Genomic DNA, 17072 nt, shown 5'->3' on the forward strand with positions numbered 1-17072 from the left:
AATGATTCATGGTGGCTGCAATCTGAGGCGGGGTGGGCCACTCCCCGACAAAGTCTGTGATCAACGTGGGCACAAAGTGTTCTCGTGGGGAGATATCTCATGCCCCACGAGACTCTCCCCAGACTGTTAGGCATGACTGTACCTGCAGGCACCCCTTGGCATGGAGGAGCACCCCCCCGATATTCACATGGGCCCTGGCCCTATGTGAGGTTCACTCTCACCATCCCCCTTCCCTCTCATCTGATCTGAAGTCAGATGCCAAAGATCAGAGTCTCCCACAGGGCGGGCACCATCACACAGGTGGGGGCCAACAGTGCTTTCTAAGTGGTGTGTGGACAAATGCTTTGTTTGCATAGTTTTGTACTTATTTCATTGTGCATTGGAAGAAAATTCTAGCTGCACAGAAAGCCTTCTGTGGATATTAGTGCTTAGAATAAGGCTAAATTTTGGGAAAAAAACAAGTGAATCAATTTAAAGAAAGCTATCCAGTAAACAGCACAGCAAACAGTACACAGATTTGGCCAAGAGCTGGAATGTGGGCTGCGCGTGGAGGCTCATGCCTGTAATCCTAGCATTTTGGGAGGCCGAGGCAGGAGGATCCCTTGAGGTCAGGAGTTCGAGATCAGCCTGGCCAACATGGTGAAACCTGTCACAAAAATTAGCTGGGTATGGTCGCGGGCACCTGTAATCCCAACTACTTGGGAGGCTGAGGCATGAGAATCGCTTGAACCCAGGAGGTGGGGGTTGCAGTGAGCCAAGATTGGGCCACTGCACTCCAGCCTGGGTGACAGAGTGAGACTCTGTTTCAAAAAAAAAAAAAAGAAAAAAAATAAAGAGCTCAAATGTGGTGCAGACTGCTGTCTGGGAAACATTACTCTTTCCTTTCTCCCATTTTCACCTTCACCAGCCTCCTTCAGGCACCTAGTGCCCTCCAACTACCCTGGTCATCTCCAAAGTAGGTATGGATCTCAGTGGGCATGCAAGATGATTCCCTAGGCAGTGGGTCTTTTAACGCTTCTCATCTTTTAAAATCGATTTTGTTTTATACTGTCAATAACACTAGCATGATCATATTATATATAATTTATAATACATAAATTATTACACATATTTGGGAGATGTACGCTTAAATGTCATATATATATGTTTGCTCGTGTTTACTAACAAGGCTTGCCCTCAGACATCTGAAGACTCCAAAGCAAGCCTGTGAGGCCAGCCTCCTCCTTGTCTCCCAGCCTCTGGCCTCTGTCCTGTAAGGCAGAGGACGTGGTATAGGCCCACCTCCCCTACAGCTGCAATTTCTCCTTCCCCAGGCTCAGCTCTGCCCTGGTTGGTTGACACAGTGGGAACTCAGCTCCAAGTATTCCCTAAGGTTACAGGGCCAAGCCCCAGTGCCCTGGCCTGGAAGCCAAGCTTTGTGACGTAGTTGTCCCCTTTCTGGCTTAATCTCGGACACCAGCAGAATTCCAGAGCAGAGAAGAGGGTAACGACAATTCAGCACCAAGCTCATCAAACTTTTTTTTAAGCAGCTGAATACTAATTTGAAGGACAATCTTCCAGGGCATCCCACCACAGTCAGCGGATGAGCGCAGAGCTGCTCCAGGAAACGGTGGTGGGCATCAAAAGCCTCTGACTGCCATGGGCTCCCTCGTGCACTCCACAGAGGACCCTTTCTGCAATTCTATGGCTTTACACAAAACTTCCTGAAAACCACCGGCTGGTCCAACCCTGGATACTGAATATGAGTGCACAGAAACCCAGAAGTGCAGTGACTCTTAACACAGCTGGAAGTGCAGCAGTGAAGCCAGGACCGCTCCCCCTTCCTCACCCCCAACCCCCATGTCACATCTTGGCGCAGAACCAGGCCCACATGGGCCTCTCCACACAAAATGGGATTTCCAAACCCTGGCTGTGACACCTGTGCCCACAGCTGCACCTCACAGTCCTCATCCAGCTAGCACAGCTGTAGAGGGAGGGGCTCCACTTAATTTTCTAGATGAATGCTGATCAGATCTTCAAATGTCAAGGAAAGGTTTCTTGCTCTTCTTTTTGATAGTTTTATCCAAACAACTCCTACAGGTACTGAAACAACCTTATAGGTCTGCCAACTCCCTGAAGTTCTATGCAAAGTGCTATGTGGGCATGGGACTAGTCGGTAGCAGGTTTCTGGGGGAAAGGGCTCCCTAGATTCTTACTGCTTTAAAGTGAGTACCATCTTTGGAAGAGGATATCAAAGAGGACTTGACCTCTCCTGATGATCAGGGTCACAGGGAACCCCCTCACAGTGCTACACCTGAAGTCGGCATGATTCTGTGCCACTGTGGGACTCAACTCCAGTCATCCCTGCTGTCACTGGCCAGCCTCCCTCCCAAGGTGAAGGCGCCACACTGCTGCCACCAAGGAAAGCAGCTCAGTAGGCTATGTGGATACAGAGTTCCACCTATGGTCTCCAAGGCCGGGACTGAGGCGCTGAGGCTGGATTCCCAGGGGGGCTCTGACTGAACCTCAGTCATGATACTATTTGGAGTTTGAAGGGACTGAAGCGATAGTTTAGCCCGTTTTGCTCAAACTTCAGTTATTTGCTTGCTTTTATGATTTCTGTCACGTCTCTGTGTCACCTGTACTATTTTTCATTTTATTTGAACTCTTACATTTTTTTATTCACTTAAATAAAGCTTAAAAGGAAACTTTAAATCACCATTATACTCTACAACCTAGCAGCCCACTTGTAGGTATTTCTCCACAAGACACACCTCTGGAAGTATGAAAATGCACACGCACAAGGATATTCACTATATTATTTGTAACTGCAAAATACTGGCAACTACCTAAATGCCCAGGCATAACAGACCGATTGAATCAACTATGGTACATACACAAGCACAGCTTGTAAAAAGGAATGAAGAAGATCTGAGAACTGATATGGAATAATTTCCGGAGATATTGCTAAGTGGAAGGAACACATATGCTACCCTGTATTTAAGAAAGGAAAAGAAGAAAACATACACAAATCTGCTTATTTTTACAGAAAGAAACACAGGAAGGATACTTCTGTACAAAATCAAGTTGGTTATCTATAAGAGACGGCAGGAATGAAATGAAAGGGATGTGGAAGGGAGGAAGGATACTTCAGTTTGCTAATATTCCATGCATTTTTAAAATGAAAATTAAATCAATGAGAATGAGAAGGAAGAAGCCTAAACTGGAAATTTTAAAAAAGAATCCAAATTTCTTATTCTTATTCTTATTTTTTTTGAAACAGAGCCTCACTCTGTTGCCCAGGCTGGAGTGCAGTGGCATGATCTCAGCTCACTACAACTTCTGCCTCCCAAGTTCAAGCAATTCTCCTGCCTCGGCCTCCCAAGTAGCTAGGATTACAGGTGTGCGCCACCATGCCTGGCTCATTTATGTATTTTTATTTATTTATTTATTTTTGAGACAGAGTCTCACTCCATCGCCTAGGCTGGAGTGCAGTGGCATGATCTTGGCTCACTGCAACCTCCACCTCCCGGTCTAACAAGGTTCTCCAGCCTCAGCCTCCCGAATAGCAGGGACTACAGGTACGCATCACCACGCCTGGCTAATTTTTTTGTATTTTTAGTAGAGACAGGGCGCCACCATGTTGGTCAGGTTGGTCTCGAACTCCTGACCTCAAATGATCTGCCTGCCTTGGCCTCCCAAAGTGCTGGGATTACAGGTGTGAGCCAGCACACCTGGCCTCGTTTTTGTATTTTTAGCAGAGACGGGGTTTCACCATGTTCGCCAGGCTGGTCTCGAACTCCTGACTTCAAATGATCTGCCCGCCTCGGCCTCCCAAAGTGGTGGGATTACAGGTGTGAGCCACCATGCCTAGCCTGAATCCAAATTTATTTTAAATGAATACCAAATCCACTCTGAATGGGGAAAGGGAGGATGCTCAGACTAATCCGAGTAGCTTATAAACAACAATACAGCAGATCTTTGAATAACATCATTTCATTCAACATTGTTGCATTATAACATGGATGAAAATAAAAAGAAAAAAACTGATTCCCAGTCCCAGCCACTGTCTATGTGGAGTCTGCATGTTCTCATCATGTCTGCATGGGTTTTTGCCACGCATTCTGGTTTCCTCCCTCATCCCAGACATGTACATGTTAGGTTCCCTGGCATGTCTACACAGGCATAGTCTGAGTGAGTGTGGGGGCGTGTGAGTTTGCCCTGTGACAGGATGGTGCCTGTCCAGAGTTGGCTCCCACCTGGCGTCCTGAGGTACCCAGGCTCCGGTCATACAAGATCCTAAACTGGAAATGTGCGAGTTGGAAGATAAATGAATACAAATGATTGTCAAATACAATTCATAAAGTAGACAATAATACAAATGCACGACAATAAATGATGTGGTATGAAAGCATTCAGCGAAGCATTCAGCAAGCCTACCAGATCTGTGATTGTTTTTGAACCTCGTGCAGGCAGGAGGTGCTCCTTATGATTTTTCACTTTGCAAACATTTATTCCCTGATTTAACCCACTACCACCATGACTGCTGTTCATTCATTAACTCACCAAAAATTGGGTAAGTAATTATCTTACATGTTTTCATAAATCTTTTTTTTGTTTTTTTTTTTTTTTTTGAGACGGAGTCTCGCTCTGTCGCCCAGGCTGGAGTGCAGTGGCGTGATCTCCGCTCACTGTAAACTCCACCTCCCGGGTTCATGCCATTCTCCTGCCTCAGCCTCCCAAGTAGCTGGGACTACAGGCACGTGTCATTCTGCCCGGCTAATTTTTTGCAGTTTTAGTAGAGACAGGGTTTCACCATATTAGCCAGGATCGTCTCGATCTCCTGACCTCATGATCCGCCCACCTCGGCCTCCCAAAGCACTGGGATGACAGGTGTAAGCCACCACGCCCAGCCCATAAATCTTTCTTAAGTGTATGTTCAGCTCACATTTATTTCAATGTTTAATGCTAGAAGTGTTTTGGGCCTTTACTTAGAAGTTAGATATGTTTTTGTGACCACAAGTATGCCACATGAACTTAAGTCCTGTTGATATCAACTCATCTATGGTAAAATTGGTTTCTTTAAACATCATTTCCCTTAAGGTCACAGTTTCTAAGAACCTATCCATGATATTCAGTGAGGACTTAGTGTGCTCAGCTATATATCCTCTATTTGGGGATAAGTAAAGTATTGGGGTGGGCATAGGGGAGGGAAAATTGCAAAAACATCCTCAACTGTTTTTTAAGCAATAAACAACTCTAAGTGAAGCAATTCTGAAGCTTTTAGATGCATTATACGATTGGGCGAAATCAGTGAGTAGATGTTGTTAAGAGTCAGGGCTCTCAGTGCACAAGAAGAAACATACAAATCTAAGATGGGAGAGGACAAGAAAAAAAAAACCTGTAAATTCACTGGAATTGGGGGTAATGGTATGAACATATGACTTCTAAAATACGTGTGTGTACGCATGTTTATCTGTATGCATATGTAGGCACGTATAAATGTACACTTTGTATATGTACATACATAGATTTCCTAGCTTTGTCCACTGAAGGGGCCAAACTGCAAAGATACCTCAGTAGCAATGAGCACATCCAGTGCCCAAATCTTGGCCTCTAATACCCCTGCCCATGGACAGGAGCCAGAGAAATGGTTAATTCCAGGGACAGGCAGAGGAGGTACTAGATGAACACAGAACACCATGTTATGCCAGAAAGTGTAAGAGACTGCTCAAAAAATCACTGGGCAAGCACATGACAGCCAGCTTGAAAGGGTTCCTGCAGGCCAACTCTGGGACAATTTAAGCACCAAAATAATTAAATACAGTAATGCACTATAAACCATTAGAAAATTGGAATCCATCAGTCCACACCAATAATAAATAAATAAGTAAATGAGAAGGGAAAGGTCTTGCTTACAACAGAATGCCAAGGGCTGACTTTTAAACACAGAGAGAATGCTGAAGGTGGAAAATTATCTTTTCCTGCCCATCATGGTAGTGACTGAACCAGGCAAGAATCATCAACAAATGCCAAATCTAAGGGGGAATTTTAACAAGGGGCTGAATATCTGTATGATCCCAAAGTGTCTCCCTGTGGACTGCTTATTAGTTGGGAAGAAAAGGAAGGTCATTACACAATACAGAAACTGGGCAACACCTTAGTCATGTGACCAAAATGAACATCACCCAAGAGGGACAGAAGGACATCATGTGCCTCCAGATGTGACACCCTGAGAAGTACATGACACCACCCATGCCGTGTTCCAGCCAAGAATGCATAACCTCAGTCTAATCACAAGGACACATCAGACAAAGACAAAACAAAGGACGTTTTATTAGAACAAAAAAATGAGGAGGTTCTGTATTCCTCAAAAAAAAGTCAATGTTACAAAAGAGAAAGAGATGGTGGAAATGTTCCGGAGTAAGGGAGGCTGGAGGCGTGACAACGGAAGGCACCACCCGCCTCTGGATTGGACCTTGCACTGGAGGAGAGAATATGCTAGAAAGACATTATTAGGCCAATGCAACAGGAACACAGCAGGAGAATACTATGAATTTGACAGCTGCGCTGTGCTCATGAATGAGAACACCTTAATCTTAGCAAATGCTCATGAAGCTTCGGAGGAAGGGGCATGATGAATGTGTGTGGGGTGTGTGGGGCACGTGTGCAGACAGAGAAAATACAATAGGAAAGTAAATGGTATGAAATGTTACAGGGTGAAACTGGGTAAAGGGTAAACAGGTGTTCTTTATACTATTTTTGGTTTTGCAACTTTTGTAAATTTGAAATTATTTTCAAACAAAAAGTTTGGGAAAATTACCATGAGCATAAAACCAGTATAAATAGAAAGCAACTATAAAAATATACACGATGAATAAATAAAAAGGTGCTAGGGCCTGTTGTGTGCATTGAGAAAGGGAGATTCATAAACATGAATGAGGTATTCAAGTATTAAATACCTGTCACAGCAAATATGCAGGCTCCCCCCACCCACCCTATCCCCTGCCCTGGAGAAAGTGATTTAGAATTAGAGCTCTTGCACCATCTTCTTTTTTTTAAGAAACAAGGTCTCACTCTGTCACCCCGGCTGGAGTGTGTGGCACGATCACAGTTCACTGTAGCCTCAACCTCCCGGGCTCAAGGGATCCTTCCACCTCAGCCTCCAGAGTAGCTGGGACTACAGGCACGCACCAGTGCGACTGGCTAATTTTTTATTTTTCGTACAGACAAGGGTCTCCCTATGTTGCCTGGCTGGTCTTGAACTTCTGGGTTCAGGTGATCCTCTTGTGTTGGCCTCCCGAAGTGCTGGGATTACAGGTGTGAGCCACTGCGCCTGGCCACCATATTCTTTAAGGCTCTCCCTGTACCATCTAAAACCATCTCCATATTCTGAAGTGGGAGAAATACCTATGTACCCTCAACTCTGCATATTAAGGCAGCGGAAACTGAAGTACCAAGGCATTAAGCGATGGGTCTCTGCCCCAGGCCACTGTGGGCTCCTTTCTTTGCACTGCCCCCTTGAGTTGTGGAAATGAGTGCCTGCACAGTATCAGTTCCCATGCCAGGCACCATGGCCCGTCATCTCCAACACTCCAGTGCCTAGCCTTGTAGGTGGTACAGGCCCCATCACACAACTGAAGTTTCCAGCCTCTGGGAGCTGAGTAATGTGATTACCATCCCACAGCTCATGAGGCAGCAAAGCTGGGAGCAGGAACTCAAATCTCCAACTCATTTTGCTTTGGCCAGTACCACCCAGACCCTCCGCAGCCTCTATCAATTCTACGAAAGCCTCAAAGGCAGGAATGGATCTGTATACCCATGTTTATAGCGGCATTATTCCCAGTAGCCCAAAGTGGAAGCAATCCAAGCGTCCATCAAAAGAAGAGTGGATAAAGAAATGTAGTCCGGCCATATAATGGAATTATTATTCGGCCTAAAAATAAGAAAGAGAAGGAAATCCCAGCACATGCTACAACATGAATGAACCTTGAAGACTTTATGCTAAGTGATGCAAGCCAGGCATAAAAGACAATACTGTATGATTCCATTTGAATAAACGACCTAGAGCAGTCAAACCCATAAAGACAGAACATCAAAGGGTGGGGTGGGGAGTTATTAAATGGGCACAGTTTTGGTTTTACAAGATGAAAAATGAAGAGTTCTGGAGACAGATGGTGGTGATGGTTATACAACGTGAATGTACTTTTTTTCTTTTTTTTGAGACAGAATCTCGCTCTGTCGGCCAGGCTGGAGTGCACTGGCACAATCTCGGCTCACTGCAAGCTCCGCCTCCTGGGTTCATGCCATTCTCCCGCCTCAGCCTCCTCAGTAGCTGCGACTACAGGCACCTGCCACCACGCCCGGCTAATTTTTTGTATTTTTTTTGGTAGAGACGGGGTTTCACCGTGTTGGGCAGGATGGTCTCGATCTCCTGACCTCGTGATCCACCCACCTTGGCCTCCTAAAGTGCTGGGATTACAGGCGTGAGCTACCGCACCTGGCTGAATGTGCTTAACACTACTGAAATGTGCACTTAGAAATGATTCAGATGGTAAATTTTATGTTATACGTATTTTACCACAAGTTTAAAAAAAGAAAAAAAAAGGGAACAGGGAAGGTCACATCTTTTCACTTGTTGTCCAAGTAGTGCCTGTGTGGGGAGGCACTGGTGTGGGCTAGGAGAGTCCTGAGGGCCCTCAGCACCCAAAGACGTCCACTTCTGCCTCTCCAAATGACAGCTCTGGCCAGATCCTTGAGCTTCCCCGATACTCTGACACACTCATTTTTCAAATTACAGCAATAATTTAACAACTCGCCCGGGGTGATGTCCATTCGAATCTGATTAATATTTGGTAAATGAAGTGCTTTTCAGGGAAATGGCAGGCATGGCCTCCCAATAGTCTTTGACTTCACAAATTCAAGGATTTTCTCAATTGCTCTCTGTGTTCCATATTCCAGCAATCACAGCAAGGACAGACTGAAAAAAGAGGGCAAGAGGGTAATAAGAAGACCTTCAAAGGAAGGCTAAGGGGAAAGACGCCTGGCTGGTTACCTAGGATATAAGGGACCGCCTGCATGTAATTGGCTGGCTTTTTAGCAGAATTTCAAGAAGCAAACAGCCCCTGACAATGACCAAGAGTGTGTGCGCTAAGTGCTCTAAGTACTGGGGGCAGCCCTTCCTTTTTTTTTTTATTATCTTCTACTGCCCAGCAGGAGATTGAGTTCAGAACGGTTTTCGGGAAGTTGCTCTTCAGAGGCTTTGTCCTAATTCACCTCCAATCCTCCTCCTTATCCCAGTTAAGCCCATCTGAAAAGCTGACAGCCCCACAACATCTCTCTACTGCAACGCCTGGGCCTGCTGATCCTTCTTCTCCCTCTCTTCCCACCATTACACACACACGTCCACACACACCCACTCTCACACACATACTCACACCTGCACACTCACTAAGCTCACTTACTAGCTGTAGAAATTAAGAGAAACGGGTCCCACAGAAATGTGCTTGGTGCCCAAGCGGAGGTCATGCAACCACACCCAAATTGCTGTTCCAGCGCCTCACTCTGCCCTCCACCTTGGCCAGGGTTCGTAGAAAGCTCCTGTGTCACAAGCTGAATGCTACAGGGTTGATGTTCTCACTTACGACAATCTGAGGCCCAGGCATTAGGAAGTCCCCTCGACAGGTGGAGAAGTGCAGAGAGGGCAATTACTTGCCCACAGCCACACAGCTGTTCAGGGGCAGAGCTGGGATTCAGATCTCAACTCTCCGATAGTCAGTCCCTGGCTTGCCCCAACCAAGACACTGCCAGGCCTGGGGCTGGCTCTAATTTTGAAAGAGGGGCTGGAAATGAGGCCAGGTTTCATCTCATTTCAGTAGAGACTTCCAAAATAAAAAGAAAAAGGCAAAGATGGGTCTCTAAACTCCCAGGTACCCTCTCAAACCCAGCTAACCTGGCAAGTTCAAAGGCCTATCGTCTTTACTCCATGCCCTTACTGGAATTTCAACAAATGAGTAGGCTTTGAAGGTCAGGCCGGGCAATTACTTTTTCCATAGGCAAGAAAAAACAGTAGTCCAGCCCCATTTTTAGATGAGGAGTTTGAAGGATTCACTCCCTCGGATATGCTTATTAAGTTACTGCTCCAAGTAAATTCCAAAAGAGATAACTGTCCTTTCAGACTCAAGGGCAAGCTAAAAAACAACCATGTACCCTAGGAAGTCTGCCTTCCTGGGCAGAGTGAATGCTTCTTTGCCTACAGGGAGGATGACATCCTTCTTCTTTTAGTATTTAATTTCTGCAAATTTAGGGGCCCTGTGATTTCTTGGTTGCAGAGTCACCCATTACTTGGGACCTGAGGCACAGCAAATTCCTCTGTAGACTGGGGAAGGGAGTGGATGGGTCAGGGGTGCATATTCATTTCACACAACTTCCTTGTCTGAGCTTAAATCTGGAGGAGGTGTGAATTCTGGGTGCTGCATTTGTAAAAAATAACAACAACAAAACACACACTAATGCCATAACCAAATCGGGTCATGGCAAAACTGTGCCTCGTGACCACATGCCTTTTTTACTCCTGTATTTTCCCCCTGTCTTTTAAAGTCAAAATTTCACTACTAAAATGGGATTGGCAGGGTATGCAGAGGCAGATGTCAGCATCTCTTTCCTTAAGAGTCACCATGTCTGTCTGTCGACAAGTCCATGGATCTAGGGACAATGAAAGGAGCTTCTAGAGAAGAAATAATGTGGAACAGAAAAGAGCCACATGTCTATCTCAAAATAGGATGGCAGAAGATGGCCTTGGGACAGAAGGGGAGTACCCAGAAATACAGTGTGACTTTCTAGGGGGAAATCTGCTATTTCTGCTGGCCGAGCATCCACGCCCCTTGCTTCTGATAAATGCATCTCATTTTTTACTGAGGGAGCCACTGTAGTGTAGATTTGTCATGCGGGCCTGGCCAATTGGTCCAGAATATCTCTGGGGGTGGGGGGCGGACCCAAGCTAGGCCCACAGTACCCACAAGCATTGGCCCTAGGACTTCAGTGGCAGCCACTGGGAAGGAGAAGCCCCCTCTCTCCACTTGCTGGCCAAGCTGGCAGGATGTGAGCGCACTTGGGCCCAGTCCTGTCCAAGCTTCCCAGGAACATGAACAATAAACACCCTCTTTGCTTAAGCCAGTCTGAGTTAGATTTCTAAATCTTGCAATTGCAAGTATCAACGTATCTTCACTTACAAAAAAAAGTCATCATGTGAATTATATTTTCTATATTCAGAAATTTCCAGACAGGGACAATGAGGTCCAGAGCTTCAAGAGGCCATCCAAGACACACAATAAACCTAGATGCTGAGACATGACCGCGAGTCAGATCTCGCATCATCTAGGCACCGCCCAGCATCTACACTGTTCTCTGGTATGCAATGTGAATGATGAAATGTGCCTGACACCCTTCCGACTCACAGGAATTAACAGCTGTGCAGTTTCATCCAAACACAGATACAGTCTAAGGAGAGAACACCCACCAATTGCACCTTCACATTTACAAATAATCAAGAAAGCAAATATGTAATTCAGAAAGCTCCAGAATACAAGTGCTGTTGCCTGGCAGGACCGGTCTATGAAAGTTGTATTTATTTATGGTGAGCTGAGTGACAAAATGACAGATCCATCATATTTTGAAATGACTAATGTGCTCAAGAAATTAGGAGGGCACCAAAATTGCACAGGCGGTCATTGAGAGCCATGTGTGACTGAGCCCTGAAGCACCAACTGTTCAAGCAAAGCCTCTGGGGAGATTCCTGGGTCCTGTGTAGCACAATCTGGCTGAGTAACCACCTGGAAAACAGGCTTTTGGAGGCGGCGGAAATTCGTTCCCTTGTACCCTGCCCAGGGCAGCCGGGCACAGCTTCCAGGAGCCCCTACTCTAATTCAAGCAGTTCAAGCTGAAGCAGCAGCCTGCAGAACTGGCCTGAAGCCCCTGTGTGCCAGGACTGGGCTGGCTGGCTGACTAATTTGATTGTGATTTTAGGGCCAAGCCTGTCTGATCCACACCACTGTTAGTCACAGCTGAGGCCTGGTTAGAGAGCATCCTTAAAAGGACTGGAATGAAAGAGGTAGCATCTTTCCAAAACAAAATCGATGAGAACGCAATGCACAAAATGAGGTGAAGATGTCCATTTCTCCCCTAGTGTGGCAACAGAACAACTAAACCTAGGGATTAGGCAGACATTTTTCTTCTGCATTAACAACAAAATAATCAGAATGACCCCAATAAGCAAATTAGCATGGCTTACCTTGTGTTTGGCCCTCCCCTCCCCACCACAGTGATATTTATTGGTAAAGGCTTCCCAGGCCAAAAATGAATTCCTAAACCAAAATGTCTACTGCACACTTTAAACAGAAATAAGAAGAGGCTGGAGATCTCAACCTTAAAAAGAGGTCTGGGTGGCACCAGAGAGACATTTTGGTTACACTTGTTGAAATGTGATCATGGTATTCACTGACAACTGCCAAGAAAGTCATGATGGAGCAAGCAAGGTGGTGGTGGGGGCGTTCTTTGACTGCAGAATCTCAGGCAACTCCCAAAAGCAAATGAGCTCCCAGTCACTGAACGAGTGGCTCTGTGTTACAGTTTCAGATGCCCTGGACTGGGAAGCTCACGCAGTCCTTGCTGACAGGGCTGTGGAGAGCTGGCTTCAGAGCAGCCACTGTGAGCCCAAGGCCCAGGAGGAGGGCTCACAGGAAGTGTTCCCCACACCCACAGAGACTGCAGCCAGACTGCTGAGGAGATGCCAAGTTCATTCCAGAAGGCGTGGCCAGACCTTCCTGAGAAGAGCCCCAGCTCCACTTCTACCAAGTATCAAGCTCCCCATCACTTCCCGCTGCCCCCAGCCCCAGTACCCAGGACCACGGGCAGAGACCCCAGCTGTGTGGCTGTGAGCCTGGCCTATGACACAAGCAATAGGGCAGTTCCAGTCTGCTTAATCCCAGAGTAAATGATCTCCAATTCAAGAAGGTTTTAGCATCTCAACGAGAGGGAGGTGAAAAATCGACCAGAATTCCCAACAAGGGCAAAAGGAGGAATGAATGATTTTGCTTATGGAGCACATACGTACTACACACGAGTGCACCTCATTCTAAACAGACAGGACTTGAAAAACCTTAACGTAAGAATTGAGGGAGTTATATCCGGTTTTTCAGTATTTTAAAAATACTACTTTTTTTTTTTTTTGTAGAGACAGGGTCTCGTCATGTTGGCGAGGCTGGTCTCAAGCCCCTGGGCTCAAGCGATCCTCCCACCTTGCCTTCCCAAAGTGCTGGGATTAAGGTGTGAGCCACTGCACTCAGCCTACAAGCATATCATTTCATTAAATACAAATCCTCTTTCTTCCCGCAGTGCACAGGATGCAAATCATAACCCCAGGTTATTGGGACTAATTATATCAGTAATAAGGATAAAGATAATTATAATTCCATGCTGCTCCTACAGTCATAATAATGACAAACACTTCTGCAGCATGGAACCCTTGCAGCATTTAGAATGGGCCAGGCACTGTTTGGAGCACATTGCACATATTCACTCATTTAATTCTTGAATGAACACTACAAAGTAGGTACTATTTGTTACCCTCCTTTAACAGGTGAGGAAACCTGGCCCCACGTCACCCATCCCATGAGGGCGGGACTTGCCCTGGATCTGCATATGACATACACCTGCAGCAGCCTCCGAGTGGCAGGGCTGTATAGAATGAGGTACGCCAGTGTGAGGAAGGAACCGAATCACTGGCTGGACACTGTGGGGAGCAGAAGTCAGGGTGGAGAGGGCACAGGTGGCAGCCTCGCTGGCGGGCTGGCTGGCGGCGCAGGCGCAGGGTGGCGTTCACGGGGACACTCACCTTCACTCTCCCCACTCGTCTTGATGCCTTTTGAACCACCCTCTGTACCTTTAGCCTTCTCGGCGTCTTCTTGGGCATCCTCGGTGGGCCCTTTCTCCTCATCTTCTTCTTCCCCAACGTTTTTGTAGTTGGGTCTCTTTTGCACCCGCCTCTTGCCCTTGTGCTTGTTCATCTCAAGGGACCGCTCGAGTGTCTCGGTGGGTTTAATGAAGCACCGAATGCTGGGCTTGGCCTAGGAAAGTCCAACGAAGGCAACAGGTGAATTCGAACCCTGGAATCCTGCTGGATGCTATCAGGTTGCCCAAAAGTTTCTGTGCTAAGAAACTCATCTCCAAAAGAAACCATTATATCATAAGATAGCTGCACTCGCATGCTTACTGTGGGACCAGTCACAATAGCAAAGACATGGAATCAGCCTAAGTGTCCACTAACAGGGACTAGATAAAGAAAATGACGTGTATACACACGATGGCGTAGTATTCAGCCCTAAAAAAGAAGGAAATCATGTCTTTTGCAGCAACATGGGGACGATTATCTTAAGTGAAATAACTCAGACACCTACTGCATATTCTCATAAGCAGGAGCTAAATTACATGTGCACATGGCAGCAGAGTGTGGGACGATGGACAATGAGACTCGGAGAGGTGGTGGAGTTGGAGGGGGTGGATGATGGGAGGGTGTTTGGTGGGTCCAGTGCACATTACTCCAGTGATGCATGCAGTGAAGGTCCTGACTTCATCACAGTGCAATACGTCAATGGGCAACACAGTCCTTTTACCCCATGAATACAGACAATAAAAACATATTTTAATAAAGAGAAATTAATCTCCAAAACAAATGCCACCTCCAGATCTATTATTATGCCCATTATTAATATCATCATCAAACGATCAAAACAACAGTGCCAGCTACCATTTACTGTCTACTGCCCTAAGTCAGATATCGTGCACTTTACCAGCAGCAGCTCTACACTCCCCAAATGTTAGCTGTTTGTGTAAGGAAAACTTCTGATGAACACTGCTGTGGTACTTTCTTATGTGCCAGATGCTGTTCTCAGGCTCTGACTATATGATCTCACTTGAACTTTACAGCAACTCCATGAGATATTACTGCATCATCCTCATTTTACAGGTGAAGAAACTGAAGCACAGAGACAGAAAAGGATCTGCCCGAGGTCACACAGCTAGGAGGTGGCAGAGCTGGCATTCAAAACCACGTACCAGCCACACAAGCTGTGTCTTAGCTACAGCCCACTGATATTATTATTAATTTTAACCCAAATAAGTTCATTTTAAACAAAACTATCACTACAGGCAATAGAACACTAGTGTGTCTTGCTATTATCTTAAAGATAAATAACCAGAAAGAAAAAGCCAGGTGTAGTGGGTGTTGTCAAATTCTGGCTCTCATTAGAAAGGGAGCCTAGTAAGTATCAGCAATAAGTCAAAGATCAGCTCGCCCCAAAGGACGAAGTTCTTCCTTTAAAAAGTCAGAGACGGCCGGGTATGGTGGCTCACCTCTCTAATCCCAGCACTTTTCGGGGCTGAGGTGGGAGGGACTGCTTGAGGCCGGGAGGTCAAGGCTTCAGTGAGCGAGATCATGCCACTACACTCCAGCCTGGGCGACAGAATGAGGCCAGTGCCAACTGTGGCTCATGCTTCATACTGCTATATCTCAGTCTTTATAACAACCATAATACATAGGAATTATCAGTCCCATTTTTATCGTTGAGAAAATAGAGGAGCAGAAAGGTTAAATAACTTGCCCAATGTCACACAGCTACTGAGTTGGAGTCAGAATTTGAATTGGGGCTTACTGGGGCTTGCCAATTCCAAAGCTCACACTCTTCCTAAAAGAACAGTGTTTCACCAGGAGCTAAAACTTAATTCTACATTTAATGCTCTTTAAAGAGGAAGGCCAGGCACGTGGCTCACACCTGTAATCCCAGCAATTTGGGAGACCAAGCTGGGAGGATCACTTGAGCCAAGGATTTCAAGACCAGCCTGGGCAACATGGCAAAACCCCATCTCTACAAAAAATAGAAAAATTAGCTGGGCATGGTGGCATCCCCATGTAGTCCCAGCTACTCGAGAGGCTGAGGTAGGAGGATCGCTCGAGCCCAGGAGGCAGAGGTTGCAGTGAGCCAAGATGGCACCACTGCACTCTAGCCCGGGCGACAGAGTGAGATCTTGTCTCAAAAAAGAAAAGAAAAAAAAAAGTATAGACATGCAAGCAGACTAGAAAGGAGCAAAAGACAGAAGAAAATTGATTTGTTTTGGGCAGGATTTTGATTGAAGTGTTTTTCTCTTACCAGGGTCTGAATAATGTTCAGACATCATTTTGTCATTTAAAAGAAGTTTTAAAATAAACTTTTCCATTATCTTGATATAGATTATCCATCTGAATTTACCCCAAACGACCACCAGTTATATGCTGGGGGACACCGTACCTTGCCAATAAATGGAAATGTGCTCAAGGAACACAAATTAATTTCAATAACGCTCAAAACAAAACCTAATCGAAAGGTGAATTAGCATCCAAATACAAACATTAATTTTTATTTGCCCACTGTGGATTATTCAACCACAAAAAAATGACAGATAAATTGCTGCATGATTCTACTGTCCAGGAAACCCAGATAGCGTATTACAGACGCCAATAACCGAGGGCCCCCAGATGGGAGTGTTCTGAGAATGCACTGCTTCACAGACAGCATCCATCAGAGCGCGCTTAGGATGCTGGGTGATCGAATGCAGCCTAGTCACCCTCTCATCTTCTCCTGAAGCATCCAAACCCAGGAAGTTAGCTTCCTCCCATCACTGCCAACTCCTAGTGAATTTCAGAGCCGGCCACACAGCAATCAAAGCTTTCAGAAACAGAAAATAGAGACCAAGCGCAGGGCAAAACGTCCCCTAGTTTGAAATTAAGAGCAGAAATTCACACAGACAGATATAGAACCCCTCCCTAAGCTCTGTGTGGACTCAGATGTAAAGAACAAACTGGCAGAACTGACGAAGTGAAACAAAGTGCTCAGCGCCTGGGGCTGGCCAGAGTGGTCTGAACTCCAACCCAGCTGGCCTGTCCTAGGCCTCAGGTTCCTGTTCTAAAACATGGGGAGAGTAATTCTGGCCCCCTAGAACCAAAGGAACCCATGGATATAAAGTTCATTCAGAGGCCAGGCATGGTGGCTCATGCCTGTAAT

At 46.0% G+C, this 17072-nt stretch overlaps 1 protein-coding gene across 6 annotated transcripts in view; it reads right to left on the reverse strand.

Moving 5' to 3' along the window:
• The window catches only part of CLEC16A (C-type lectin domain containing 16A), a 239460-nt gene that overhangs the window by 166808 nt on the left and 55580 nt on the right, over positions 1–17072 (reverse strand). For 4 of the 6 annotated variants that reach the window (XM_030798971.1, XM_030798974.1, XM_030798972.1 and 1 more), the window contains one exon: positions 13871–14102. In XM_030798971.1, the coding sequence (XP_030654831.1) occupies positions 13871–14102 (232 nt within the window). The remainder of the gene's footprint in view (positions 1–13870; positions 14103–17072) is intronic. The other 2 variants (XM_030798973.1, XM_030798976.1) reach the window with 1 other exon arrangement.

This window comes from Nomascus leucogenys, chromosome 18 (genome assembly GCF_006542625.1).
Source record: "Nomascus leucogenys isolate Asia chromosome 18, Asia_NLE_v1, whole genome shotgun sequence".
Taxonomy (NCBI): domain Eukaryota; kingdom Metazoa; phylum Chordata; class Mammalia; order Primates; family Hylobatidae; genus Nomascus; species Nomascus leucogenys.